General features: G+C 48.4%; 1 protein-coding gene across 8 annotated transcripts in view; it reads left to right on the top strand.

The window, feature by feature from the left end:
* The window catches only part of LOC147115454 (TRAF2 and NCK-interacting protein kinase-like), a 218,749-nt gene that overhangs the window by 109,895 nt on the left and 94,175 nt on the right, over window positions 1-14,679 (top strand). For all 8 annotated transcript variants that reach the window (XM_085989725.1, XM_085989722.1, XM_085989718.1 and 5 more), the window contains exons 4-7: window positions 2,918-3,043; window positions 6,200-6,310; window positions 11,635-11,725; window positions 12,807-12,937. In XM_085989725.1, coding sequence (XP_085845851.1) covers window positions 2,918-3,043; window positions 6,200-6,310; window positions 11,635-11,725; window positions 12,807-12,937 — 459 coding nt within the window. The remainder of the gene's footprint in view (window positions 1-2,917; window positions 3,044-6,199; window positions 6,311-11,634; window positions 11,726-12,806; window positions 12,938-14,679) is intronic.

The raw sequence follows: 14,679 nt of genomic DNA on the forward strand, positions 1-14,679 counted from the left end.
ACAAACTTAGTCTGTGCAACATTCCCTCATAATTTAACCCTTTTAGCCTCAGTATCATTCTGGTGAATCTGCGCTGCGCCCCCTCCAAGGCCAAGATATCCTTCCTGAGGTGCGGGGCCCAGAACTGAACTCAGTCACTCCAGATGGGGTCTGACCAGAGCTCTACAATTGAAAGGCCAACATTCCATTAGCCTTTTTGTACAGACGTCTATTTACAACACCAAAGTTCTGATTGGTCTCCTTGGATGACGAGACCTGATTGCTGATTGGTCCCCTTGGAGGACAGGACACACCCAGCAGTTTCTCTGGAATGTGTAATTAGACCCACCCTGCCTACATAATCAATTGCTTTGCAAAGTGTAATTCCGCCACTCTGCCTACTCCAGACAGAACAGAGCTCACTTGGAACAGACGGGGCTCACCCTCGCGGGTTAAGACCTTCTGCCAACCCCCCAAACAAGTTCCTGCCCCCACCATCCAAGTTCTTGACCTTTTTTTTCTTCCCTTTCCCAAGTTCCTTCCCCCAACCAGGTTCCTGACCTCCTCCTCCCCCCACCACCCCCCCCCCCCCCCGCAATAGATGCGGCATTGTGCGCGGGTCGCGGATTGTTAACAGGTTTATTGGGTATGAAGTGAATAGTGACAGCTTTCCAAGAAATCGGCCAGGTCTAGGGGGAGGAGAACGAGAACGTGGTGCGGGTGTAAACGGGGTGGGGTTGGAAGAACATGATCCGTCTTCCGATCTGGATCACATTCTCGCTCTCATCAACCCCCCCCCTTAGACTTGGATCACGTTCTTCCCCCATCCCCACTGTGCTCTCCGTGCTCTTTACCACCCCCCCCTCCAGAGTTCTGACCTCCCCCCTCCCTCTTGCCTCCCTCAAATTCCCCCTCTCCCCCTCAGATTCCCTCTCTCTTTCTCCCCCTTCCCCCTCTCTCCTCCCTCCGATACCCCCCCTCCCTCTCCCTCTCCCCCTCTCCCTCCCTCTCTCTCTCTCTCTCTCTCTCAAGGCCACAAAATTGTTCATGTAGATAATAACAGCGATATTCTAGGCCAAACTCCTGGAGGCTCCTTTAGTCATTGACTTTCGAAAGATAACCCAAAGGCTCCGGCTCGATCGGCAATGACAGCAGCTCCTGGCTCGCCAATGTGGTTTAGTCCCACGTCCAGCTTCCACATTCTATCGCACTGCGCATGCACGACCGGATTCGAGTGCACAGGCACTCTGTTTTTGTACCCGTCCACCAGCTTTTAGAGATTTGTGTACATTGGCACCTAATTCCCTTTAGATCCTCTACAGTTCCTAGCATCTCGCCATTAAGAAAATGTTCCGCTTTGTCTTTCTCGATACAAAGTGGATGACCTCACACTTCCCAACATCTCCCACAGTTTTGCCCACGCACTTAATCTGTCAATATCCCGTTGTAACTTCCTGCTCCCATCTGCACAACTTGCTGCGCCTCCTAAATTACTGAGTAGGCCGAGACCTGTCATTGTTTTCAAGCACTTTGTGGTTCTGTGATCGAGATCCTTCTGGAGGTGGTTTTGTTCTACTAAAGCTTCTTTCATTACACAGATGATAGAATCATAGAATCTTACAGCACAGGAGGAGGCCACTCAGCCCATCGTGCCTGTGCCGGCTCTTTGACAGAGTTATCCAATTAGTCCCCCACACTCCCCTGCTCTTTCCCCCATAGCCCTGCAGATTTCTCCATTTCAAGTTACTATTGAATCTGCTTCCACCGCCCTCTCGGGCAGCGCGTTCCAGATCACAACAACTCGCTGCGTGGGGGGAAAAAACAATTCTCCTCCTCTCCCCTCTGGCTCTTTTGCCAAGTAATCGCATGCCTCTGATTCTCGAAGTGGAAATGCATTCTTATCACCGTCAGAAATTAGAGGGTGAAGGGAAAATGTGAGACTTCAACAGGAAGCCGAGTCTAGGTGAGGGAGAAGGAGCAGGAAGTCTGGTTGTTTGAAGGAAGGAAATAGGTTTTATGCTGCAACACCTTCATAAGTTTCATAAGCTCTCTTACACATGCGATCGAGGCATTCGCACTTAACCATTTTGAAACCATCTGGTACCGAACCGCAGCATAGAGTAGTACAGCACAGAAAGAGGCCATTCGGCCCATCGAGTCTGTGCCGGCTCTTTCGAAGAGCAATCCAGTCAGTCCCGCTCTCTCCCCATATCCTGGCAATTTTTTTCTCCTTCAGGTATTTATCCAATTCCCTTTTGAAAGCCATGATTGAGTCTGCCTCCACCACCCTATCAGGCAGTGCATTCCAAATCCTAACCACTCGCTGCGTAAAAGAGTTTTTCCTCACGTCGCCTCGGGTTCTTTTGCCAATCACCTTAAATCTGTGTCCTCTGGTTACCGACCCTTCAGCCACTGGAAACCGTTTCTCTTTATTTACTATCTATATAAGCCATTCATGATTTTGAACACCTCTATCAAATCTCCTCTTGGTCTTCTCTGCTCTAAGGAGAACAACCCCAGCTTCTCCAGTCTATCCACGTAACTCTAATCCCCCATCCCTGGAACCACTCTAGTAAATCTCTTCTGCACCCTCTCCAAAGCCTTCACATCCTTCCTAAAGCCATGGGATCTTTTACGTCCACCTGAGAGAGCAGACGGGGGCCTCGGTTTAGCGTCTCATCCCAAAGACGGCACCTCCGACAGTGCAGCACTCCCTCAGTACTGGCACTGGGAGTGTCAGGCCTAGATTTTTGTGCTCTGCATGCCTCTACTTTATAAAGCCCTGGATCCCATGTGCTTTGTTAACCTGTCCTGCCACCTTTTAAGATTTGTGAAAATGTTTCCATTGAGTTATCCAGTTGCAGGCGAGAGAGCAGCATAATCCACCTGGTTCTTGAAATACCCAACTCCATTCTAAGATGTCCGTTTCTTTTCACAGGATGAAGAGGAGGAGATCAAGCAGGAAATTAATATGCTCAAGAAGTATTCGCACCATCGGAACATAGCCACCTATTATGGAGCCTTTATTAAAAAGAACCCACCAGGTGTCGATGACCAGCTATGGGTAAACTGATGCTTATTTTATTGCAAGTTGAGACTTGGTCCTGTTGCGTCCGCGCAAGTTGCTACACACAATGTACGTGGAGCCGTTTTAGGGAGCGGAGGTATCCAAGGGAGGGAGACAGGCTAACTGGCCTATAGTTTCCTGCTTTCTAACATCTGTCATTGGCAAAATGCTGGAGTCCATTATTAAGGAAGTAGTAGCAGGACATTTAGAAAATCATAATACAATCACACAGAGTCAGCATGGTTTTATGAAAGGGAAATCGTGTTTGACAAATCTATTAGAGTTCTTTGAGGAGGTAACGAGCAGGGTGGATAAAGGGGAACCAGTTGATATCGTGTATTTGGATTTCCAAAAGGCATTCAACAAGGTGCCCCATAAAAGGTTACTGCATAAGATAAGAGCTCATGGTTTTGGGGGTAATATATTGCATAGAGAATTGGCTAACTAACAGAAAACAGACAGTCGGGATAAATGGGGCATTTTCAGGATGGCAAACTGTAACTAGTGGGGTGCCACAGGGATCAGTGCTGGGGCCTCAACTATTTTCAATCTATATTAATGACTTGGATGAAGGAAGCGAGTGTATTGTAGCCAAATTTGCGGATGATACAAACATAGGTGGGAAAACAAGTTGTGAGGAGGCCATAGAGTCTGCAAAGGGATATAATAGGTTAAATGAGTGGGCAAGAATTTGGCAGATGGAGCATAATGTGGGAAAGTGTGAAGTTATCCACTTTGGTAGGAAGAATAGAAAAGAAAAATATTATTTAAATGGAGAAAGACTACAGAATGCGGCGATACAGAGAGATTTGGGTGTCCTCGTACATGAAACACAAACTTAACATGCAGGTGCAACAAGTAATTAGGAAGGCAAATGGAATGTTGGCCTTTATTTCAAGGGGGAGGGAGTATAAAAGTAGGGAAGTCTTGCAACAACTGTACAGGGCGCTGGTGAGACCACACCTGGAGTACTGCGTACAGTTCTGGTCTCCTTATTTAAGGAGGGATATACTTGCATTGGAGGCAGTTCAGAGAAAGTTCACTAGTTTGATTCCTGGGATGGAAAGGTTGAGCAGGTTGGGCCTATACTCATTGGCGTTTAGAAGAATAAGAGGTGATCTTATTGAAACATATAAGATTCTGAGGGGGATTGACAGGGTGGATGCTGAGAGGATGTTTCCCCTCGTGGGGGTATCTAGAACTAGGGGGCATAGTCTCCGAATAAGGGGTCGCCCATGTAAGATGGAGATGAGGAGGAATGATTTCTTCTCAGAGGGTCGTGAATCTTTGGAATTCTTACTGCAGAGAGCTGTGGAAGCTGAGTCATTGAATATATTCAAGGCGGAGATAGACATCTTTTTGAGCAACAGGGGAGTCGAGGGTTATGGGGAGCGGGCAGGAAAGTGGAGTTGAGGCCAAAATCGGATCAGCAATGATCTCATTAAATGGTGGAGCAGGCTGAGGGGCCGAATGGCCTGCCCCTGCTCCTAATGTTTTTAATGAGAGCTTGAGTCAATAAAAGCCACCTTTTTAAACGCATTTTGGTTAGGCTTCGCTTCATAACAACAATTTGTATTTATATAGAGCCTTTTAATGTAGTAAAACGTCCCAAGGCGCTTCACGAGGGCGATTATCAAACAAAGTTTGACACCGACCCGCATAAGGAGCTATTGGGACACGTGACCAAAAGCTTGGTCAATGAGGCAAGTTTTGTGAAGGAAAGAGGTAACAGTGAAATCGTGTTGATTTTGATGTCTAACCCATTCTGAAATGCTAAGCTTTTCATTTCCATTGTTGGGAAACCAGATAGAGAAGAAACAACGAGGGGTGAGGAGCAATCAGACTGTATGTGTTCACAGCTTGGGATCCAGAACTAGCCGAGCGGATTAATTAACCAGAAAATGTGATGCTTGTACTGGCCCTTGTGGGGGAGGAGGTCAGGCAAACGAGGGGGAAAAGTACATGTGTGGGGGAGAATTAAACAGCACAAGTGGGAGATGTCTAGGAATTAGAAGGCTGAATAATGCATGCTAGAAGTGCAAGGTTGCAATATTGAGAGAACAGAAATTCAGAAATGTGGCTCGCTGAATTAAAGGGACTGCGTCGTCATGGAAGATGATGTTTGGGTATTGAGAGCTGGCAATGCGTCATTTTTAACCACAGTGGCATCTCACGGTGATGCTCTTCAATGTGGTCCAGTTGCTCTGGAATTGAGGGGGAGGGAGGGGGCGAGCCAAAGTAAATTCCATTCCGAATCTCTGAAAGCGTTTCCTATTTATGTCTGTTTATACGAAAAATGCAGTTGAACTTCTCTCTCTGTCCTCATTGAGTGGGTGTATGTCTAACCCTCATCTTTCTTCCTCGCTCTGTCTGCCGCCCTGTCTCTCTCTCTCCCCCTCGCGCTCTCTCTTTCTCTCATTACTCTTTCAGCTCCTGGCCTGCCGCCCCCAGTTTTTGTGTGTTAACCTTGTACTTTGTTAGTTGCTGCTGGAGGGAAATAAATCAGCTGTAAGTTTCCAGATGGCCGGCACAGGAAGCTTGGGATAGTTGCCACCTGGTTAATGCCACCCGTAAATGGCACCATCCCAGTCATAGCCGCGCCAGTCACTGAAGTGTGCATTATATCGGGAAAGAATCTCTTCAGGTTGAAGAATGTCCTCCAACTCCCACCAGAGACACAAGAAAGAAGTCTTTCCAGAAACTCTTTCCAGTGGCAGGAGGGTCGGTAACCAGAGGACACAAATTTAAAATAACTGGCAATCGAACCAGGGGGGAGATGAGAATTTTTTTTACGCAGCGAGTTGTTGTGATCTGGAATGTGCTGCCTGAGGGCGGTGGAAGCAGATTCAATAGTAACTTTCAAAAGGGAATTGGATTTTAAGAGGGAAAATTTGCAGGGCTGTGGGGAAAGGGCAGGGGGAGTGAGATTAATTGGAGAGCTCTTTCAAAGAGCCGGCACAGGCACGATGGGCCGCATGGCCGCCTCCTGTGCTGTATGATTCTAATCGTACGATACAGAGTGACCTTTGTGTGTTTTTGGTACAGAGAAATTTTGCGCAGATCCTTTTTGTAGATCCTTCTGTAAAATCTAATCGTTGTATCTTGAGCTGCTGTGTTGCTTGGTTACCGTCATGTTGTGCTTGTCCTTTGCAGCTGGTGATGGAGTTCTGTGGTGCTGGGTCAGTCACCGATTTGATCAAGAACACCAAGGGCAACACGTTGAAGGAAGACTGGATCGCCTACATCTGCAGGGAGATTTTGCGGGTACACAAGATTTGTTTGCGCCTCCCAGATCAGTGTTCCAATCCTGCCCCGTTCAGTGGGATGGAAGTCTCCTAGTGTAGGGCCTTCCGCCTAGATCTGACAATCGATAGAGTGACCGTGCACTTGGGAGCATTAGGCACAGGAGGAGGCCACTCAGCCCCTCGAACCTGTTCCGCCATTCATTTAGATCATGGCTGATCTGTACCTCAACTCCACTTGTCCGCCTCTGCTCCATATCCCCTGATACCCGTACCCAATAAAAATCTGTCGGTCTCCATCTTAAAAATTTCAATTGACCCCCCAGATTTTTGGCGGGGAGAGTTCCAGATTTCCACTCCCCTTTGTGCGAAGAAGTGCTTCCTGACATCACCCCTGAGCGGCCTGGCTCTAATTTTAAGATTAATACCTCTTCGTTCTGGGTTCCCCACTAGAGGAAATAGTTTCTCTATCGACCCAATCAAATCCCTTTATTATTTTAAACACCTTGATTAGCTAATCTCTCAACCTAGTCTAGGCGACCTGTCCTCATAATTCAACCCTTTTAGCCCTGGTATCACTCTGGTGAATCTGCGCTGCTCCCCCAAGGCCGAGATATCCTTCCTGAGGAACCCAGTTCTCCAGATGGGGTCTGACCAAGGCTCTCCACAACTGGGGCATCCCTTCCTCCCCTTTGTATCCCAACCCCCTGAAATAAAGCCCAACATTCCATTAGCCTTTTTGATTATTTTTTGCACCTGTCCACTAACCTTTAGTGATTTGTGTACATGGACCCCCTAAATCCCTTTCCTCCTCCGAGTTTCTCACCATTAAGAAAAAATTCCGACCTGTCTTTCTTGGCTCTGCAGTGCATGACCTCATGTTGAGCTCCCTTTGGCCATGGTTTTGCACTTAATGCAATAAGCTCCTGGGCATCTGATGGATACAAGGGTCAACATAATGACAACTTCTATTTATATAATGCTTTTAACATAGTAAAACATCTCAAGGTGCTTCACAGGAGCGTTATAAAACAAAATTTGACACCGAACCACAAGGAGATATTAGGGCAGATGGCCAAAAGCTTGGTCGAAAAGGTAGGTTTTAAGGAACGTCTTAAAGGAGGAGAGAGAGCTAGAAAGGCGGAGAGGTTTAGGGAGGGAATTCCAGAGCTTGGGGCCAAGGCAGCTGAAGGCACAGCCGCCAATGGTGGAGCGATTAAAATCAGGAATCCTCAAGAGGCCAGAATTAGAGGAGCGCAGAGATCTTGGAGGGTTGTGTGGCTGGAGGAGATTGGAGATGGGGAGGGGTGAGGACATGGAGGGATTTGAAAACAAGGATGAGAATTTTAAAATCGAAGCGTTGCTTAACCGGGAGCCACTGTAGGTCAGCGAGCACAGGGGGTGATGGGTGAACGGGACAAAATTTGTCTCCACTTGGAGAGGCAAGGATTAATCAGGGATAGTCAACATGGCTTTGTCAAGGGAAGATCATGTCTGACTAATTTGATTGAATTTTTTGAGGGGGTGACTAGGTGTGTGGATGAGGGTAACGCAGTGGATGTGGTATACATGGATTTCAGTAAGGCCTTCGATTAAAGTCCCACACAGGAGACTGGTCAAGAAGGTAAGAGCCCATGGAATCCAGGGTGCCTTGGCACATTGGATACAAAACTGGCTTAGTGGCAGAAGGCAGAGGGTGATGGTCGAAGGTTGTTTTTGTGACTGGAAGCCTGTGGCCAGTGGGGCACCACAGGGATCGGTGCTGGGTCCCTTGCTGTTTGTGGTCTACATTAATGACTTGGATATGAATGTAAAGGGTATGATCAGTAAGTTCGCGGATGATACAAAAATTGGTAGGGTGGTAAATAGCGAGGAGGGTAGCCTCAGTCTGCAGGACGATATAGATGGGTTGGTCAGATGGGCGGAACAGTGGCAAATGGAATTTAACCCGGAAAAGTGCGAGGTGATGCACTTTGGGGGGACTAACAAGGCAAGGGAATACACAATGAATGGAAAGACCCTAGGCAAGACGGAGGGTCAGAGGGATCTGGGTGTGCAAGTACACAGATCCCTGAAGGCGGCGGAACAGGTGGATAAGGTGGTAAAAAAGGCATATGGGATACTTGCCTTCATTAGCCGAGGCATTGAATATAAGAGCAAGGAGGTTATGATGGAGCTGTATAAAACACTGGTTAGGCCACAGCTGGAATACTGTGTGCAGTTCTGGTCGCCACACTACAGGAAGGATGTGATCGCGTTGGAGAGGGTGCAGAGGAGGTTCACCAGGATGTTACCAGGGCTGGAGCGCTTCAGCTATGAAGAGAGACTGGGCAGATTGGGTTTGTTTTCCTTGGAGCAGAGGAGGCTGAGGGGGGACATGATTGAGGTGTACAAAATTATGAGGGGCATAGATAGGATGGATGCTGAGGAGCTTTTTCCCTTAGTAGAGGGGTCAATAACTAGGGGGCATAGATTCAAGGTAAAGGGCGGGAGGTTTAGAGGGGATTTGAGAAAGAACTTTTTCACCCAGAGGGTGGTTGGAGTCTGGAACTCACTGCCTGAAAGGGTTGTGGAGGCAGGAACCCTCACAACATTTAAGAAGCATTTGGATGAGCACTTGAAATGCCATAGCATACAAGGCTACGGACCAAATGCTGGAATATGGGATTAGATTAGACAGGGCTTGATGGCCGGCGCGGACACGATGGGCCGAAGGGCCTCTATCCGTGCTGTATTACTCTATGACTCTATGACTCTATGACTTGGTGCGAGTTAGGACACGGGCAGCTGAGTTTTGGGTGGCTTCAAGTTTACGTAGGGCGGAACGTGGGAGGCCGGCCAGGAGTGCGTTGGAATAGTCAAGTCCAGAGGTAACAGAGGCATGGATGAGGGCTTCAGCAGCAGATAAGCTGAGGCAAACTTAATGGTCAAGGGCCCCACAACACACAGCCTGTCCTAAATCTGCTCTTATTTGCAGATGGCATTCAGGCCGTGATGGATTTGGTGAGATTGGGGTTGAGACATGGTACTGGGGAGCTTTGCTCAGTATCTAATTATGCTATTCCTTACCTGAGAGCACTTGATGTCGGCACAGGTTGCCTGAAATGGGAAAGAGTCCCATTCCTCAGCACTAGCATCCCTCACCTTGAGGAGCAGAGTGTTCAACCTAAATGAAATAGGGAGGGGGGGTGGAATCTTTCAATGAAAAATTATATCAGAAATGGGGCAGGGTCGGGAAGAGGGGACTGAGAAACCATCAGCCCTAAACCGTTTCAAGACTCTTAGACTGGAATTAAAAAGAATTAGCTGCAAAACATTGTAAGTCTTGGAAATGTCATCCATTTGTTGGGTTGTGTATGGAAGGGTAGCAGAAACCCAATTCAATCCGAAATAACAACAGAAAATGCTGGAAAAACTCAGCAGGCCAGGCAACATCCGTGGAGAAAAAATAGTCAACGTTTCGAGTCAAACCCTTTGTCAAGACTGGAAAGGCACAGGAAATGAAATAGATTAAGAGGCCAGGCTGGGAGAGAGCAAAAGAGAAGTGAAGAGACATTAAGAGGCATTCAAAATGAGACGAGATGGCGATAGGACTAGTGGAGACAAAAGAAGGCTCTAGATGAGGTGTGAAATGCGCTGGCAGAATGGGAGACAGTTGCCATGTGGGAGAGAAAAAAAAAGGGGGGTAGGGGGAAGGGCACAAAACAAAGGACTGATGACCCGTAAGGGTGACCACGAGCTTTCGGTCGCCTGTCATTCCCACTCAGACCTCACCGTACTCGGTCTCTTGCATTGTTCCATGGAAACTCAGCGTAAGCTCGAGGAATAGCACCTCATCTTCCGATTAGGCACTTTACAGCCTTCCGGACTCTATCGAGTTCAACAATTTCAGATCATAACCTCGGCCCCTATTACATTTTCACTTATTTTTTTATCCACACCTTTGTTTTGGCCCTTTTCCCCCCCCCTCCCCCCCCACCAACCTTTTTTCTCCCTCCCACATGGCAGCTGTCTCCCATTCTGCCAGCGCATTTCACACCTAATCCAGAGCCGTCTTTTGTCTCCACTAGTCCTATCACCATCTCGTCTCGTTTTGAATACCTCTTAATGTCTCTTCACTTCTCTTTTTTGTTCTCTCCCAGCCTGGCCTCTTAATCTATTTCATTTCCTGTGCCTTTCCAGTCTTGACAAAGGGTTTGACTCGAAACGTCGACTCTAATTTCTCTCCACAGATGTTGCCTGGCCTGCTGAGTTTTTCCAGCATTTTCTGTTGTTATTTCGGATTTCCAGCATCCGCAGTATTTTGCTATCCCCCAATTCAATCCAAATTGATACCAATGATGAATATTGATAGATTGGGAATATTTTTGAAGTGATTTAACACACTCTCTTTCGAATGTCCTTGGATCAACAAGACTGCCTAAGTTTTCTACAAACACTGATTTAAGGTGATTGGCAAAACAACCAGAGGCGACTTGAGGAAAACCTTTTTTTAACGTGACGACTGGTTAGGATTTGGAACGCACTGCCTGATGGGGTGGGGGATACAGATTCAATAGTAGCCTTCAAAAGGAAATTGGTAAATACTTGAAGGAGAAACAATTGCAGGGCTATGGGGAAAGAGCGGGGGAGTGGGACTAACTGGCTTGCTCTTCGAAAGAGCCGGCGCAGACTCGACGGGCCAAATGGCCTCCTTGTGTGCTGTATCATTCTATAAGAGTGAAAGGGCACTGGGATTGGGCCGGCCACACCTTGATTTTAAAATTCTGGTTCCTGATTTCAAATCCCTCCACGGCTTCGCACCCCTCCTTATCACTGTAACCTCCTCCAGCCCCGCAACTCTCAGATCTCTGCAATTCTGCCCTCTTGTGTATCCCCGATTTCCATCTCTCCACCATTGGCGGCTGTGCCTTCAGTTGCCTGGGTCCTAAGCTCTGGAATTCCCTCCCTCAACCTCTCTCTCTCTCTCTCTCTCTCTCTCGCTCCCTTTTAATGAGCTGGTTCAAATCTTATCTCTGACCAAGCTCTTGGTTACCTGCCCTAATATCTCCGTATGTGCCTCAGTATCAATTTTTGTTTGATAATCGCTCCTGTGCAGCGCCTTGGGATGTTTTACTATGTTAAAGGTGCTATATAAATGCAAGTTGTAGTTGCTGTTGCTGCTGCTGCCCTAACCCCCCCCTCGCCTGTCGGGCCTGCCCTGACCCCACCCCCCCCCCTTCGCCTGTCGGGCCTGCCCTGACCCCCCGCCCCCCCCCCCCACCGCCCCACCTTCGCCTGTTGGGCCTGCCCTGACCCTGAATTTACTGTTGAATACTCGGTGACTGTTGTATCTTATGATCCTAGGGCCTGACTCACCTTCATCAGCACAAGGTCATTCACCGCGATATCAAGGGCCAGAATGTCCTGTTGACAGAGAATGCTGAAGTCAAGTTGGGTGAGTGCGGGTTTGATCATTCCAACCTCCCTCTGCTCTCCCAGAAGTGCTAACTCCCGGTCTACAGTTGCCAGGAGCTGGTTGCCCTCTCGCCATGCCCATGTTGCTATTCCTCCTGTCTGAGTCTGGCCGTTGATTGTTGGATCCATGTCCAATTCTGTCCCCTCCTAGCAAACGTTTGCAGCAGTTGATGGCTGGTTGTCGGACTTCTGGCCATTCAGCCCAGCTGAGCCTGTTCCGCCATTCAATCAGTTCATGGCAGATCTGTACCTCAACCCCATTTGCCCGCCTTGGTTCCGTATCGCTCGATATCCTTACCCAACAAAAGTCTAGTGAGCTCAAGTCTTCAAAATTTCAATTGCTCCCCAGCCTTTCGGTCTTTTTCCTAGCCTAGAATTCCCAAGATTTATTGTAAGATCTGCACAGACCAGGGGTTGGGATCTGGGACATTCCCAGTCTGTACATCCTGATAGCACACTGTGGAGCGGGTTAATCAGCCGAGCCAGTGAGGGGGCAGCTCCCACGCCGCCTCTCTGCAGTGTTGGTCAGGCCGATCCTGACTTTTTTCCCCCCTCTGCCATCTCTGAACTGCGTAAGCATGGCATCGCTAGTTTTTGAGGGTAGGGTTGCCGACTCTGGTTGGATGTATTCCTGGAAGTTTCATCACATGACCTCCGACACCCCGCCCCCACACTCCCGCCATTGGTCGCCCAACTACGTTCTTCCTCGCGGCACCCCGCCCCCTTCCCACGGCCAATCGCAAAGCGCACAGACTCTCCCTGATCCGATTGGGTGATCCGTGTCTGTCCATCAAACATCCTTTTCTCTCCCAACTCCCACACATTTATAACTAATAAAAAAAAGTGTGGAAAGAAAATAATTTGCTGCTACAATCTTTCTCCTGGGGCTGTCCTGGTGATCCATCTTCAATCCCTGGAGAGTCCAGGACAATGCAGGAGGGTTGGCAACCCTAGGAGAAGAGGGTATGTTTGTGAGGAGTGGAGTGACCGAGCGGTGACCTGGCATGTCCCGGTTAGCCAAGGACGTGCGCCAATGCTCTGTGCGTTTCCCTTTGCCGCAGTTGACTTTGGGGTGAGCGCTCAGCTTGACCGTACAGTAGGGAGGAGGAACACGTTCATCGGCACACCGTACTGGATGGCACCCGAAGTGATCGCTTGCGATGAGAATCCAGATGCCACGTATGATTTCAAGGTGAGTGTTTGTTTGAACTGTTTATTTAAAAGATACACCCACTCCCAGTCTTTCCTCCCTCCCCATTGCGATTGGATGCATTGGGCCTCCCATGCTGTTATTTTTTAATTCGCTCCGGGGGATGAGGGCGTCGCTGGCATTGATTGCCCATCCGTACTTGACCCGAGAAGGCGGTAGTGGGCCTCCATCAGTAGCACAAGTGAGTGAGTTGCTTGGCTGCTTGAGGTGACTAAGGATCGTAGCGTGAGACTGAACACGGCTGCCGGCCCAGGACGGGTAAGGACGGCAGTTTCCCTTCCCGGAAGGACATTTCTGAACCAGTTGAGTGTTTTTTTTCCCATGGTCACCTTTCCTGGTGCCAACCTCACAAGTTACCGGATTTTTTAAATTTAGCGTCACTACTTGCCCTGGTGGGATTTGAACTCGCGACCTCTGTATCAACCGTCACCGAGCAACCCAATGTGTGAAGCGTTTTATTCTGGCCGTAAGCAACCATTGGGTATGGTCTGAAGTCAACTTGGCATTAGTTATGTGAATGCACGTACAAACATTGTACACTTCTGACCTTGTGCTTGCATTATCGATTCCATTACATAGAGCGTACAGCGCAGAAACAGGCCATTCGACCCACCTGGTCTGTGCCGGTGTTCATGCTCGTTCCCGCGCTCTCCGCTACACGGAGATGACACCAAATAGACAAACTAGAAGGCCTGACAGGGCGCACTTCATTTCCAAAACCAATGCCCGACGATTCCAACACACGCAAACACCCAATGTCGCCATTGGCAACCAGCTGGACTGCTGGTAGAACAGGAGTAAAAAAAATAAAATAATAATTCAAGACGGTTCACTTGGATCTACATTTCTCAGTTCCTCCTCCCTCCCAACAAAAGCTGCAGAGTTTTACATAGGCCCAGAAATTCGGGTCGGGGGCTTCCCGCGGGTGCAAGCCCCCGACCTGCACTTACCGAGCGCGCCGGCCGTTGAGCTGTGGGCCCGCGTGGGATTCCGATCCTGGGCCTGCTCCAACTGCCGGCGCACAGTACTTGCGTATCCCAGGGGCGCAGTTAGTTCGATGCGTCCCCTGGGATCACATGGGCCATGGAGAGCCAATGGTAGCAGGGAATGCTTCATTCATAAGTTTGACAGGAAGGGCTGTCAAACCTATAAATACTATAAGCCCCAAAACATCACTAAAACTTCAAATACATTTAAGCAAAACATCACATTTTTAAAATAACTATAAATTACATGAAATAACTATTTTAAACAATAATTTAAATTTTTGAAAAAATTAATTACATTTTCTAACGGGGCTAAAAATAAACTTACCTTTCTTTAAAGTATTTAAAAATAATAAACCTGTGGACAAAATGTTTTAATTTTAATTAATTCACCACTTACCTTGTTAAAAGCAGGCCTTGCGCCTGCTTTTTAAAAGTGTAAGTGCTGGAGACTTACCCTCCCGGAAAAACCTGGGAAAAATAACGTAAGTTCGATGCGCTCGCGCTGCCTCTCCGGCGCACGCATTCCACCTCTCCGCCCCTTCTTTCAGGGGAACGGAAGTGCCGGTTTCCCATGCATGCGCAGTGCATGCACGAAACCGGCACTTTCGTTGGGCCGACGCACGAGTAGCCAGTGCGTACTCGTGCGTTGGGACCCGAATTTCTGGGCCATAGAACGTACGGCACAGAAACAGGCCATTCGGCCCAACTGGTCCGTGCCGGTGTTTATGCTCCACA

Source organism: Somniosus microcephalus, chromosome 6 (genome assembly GCF_052327205.1).
Source record: "Somniosus microcephalus isolate GS21.2 chromosome 6, FLI_Smic_1.0, whole genome shotgun sequence".
In the NCBI taxonomy this organism is placed as follows: domain Eukaryota; kingdom Metazoa; phylum Chordata; class Chondrichthyes; order Squaliformes; family Somniosidae; genus Somniosus; species Somniosus microcephalus.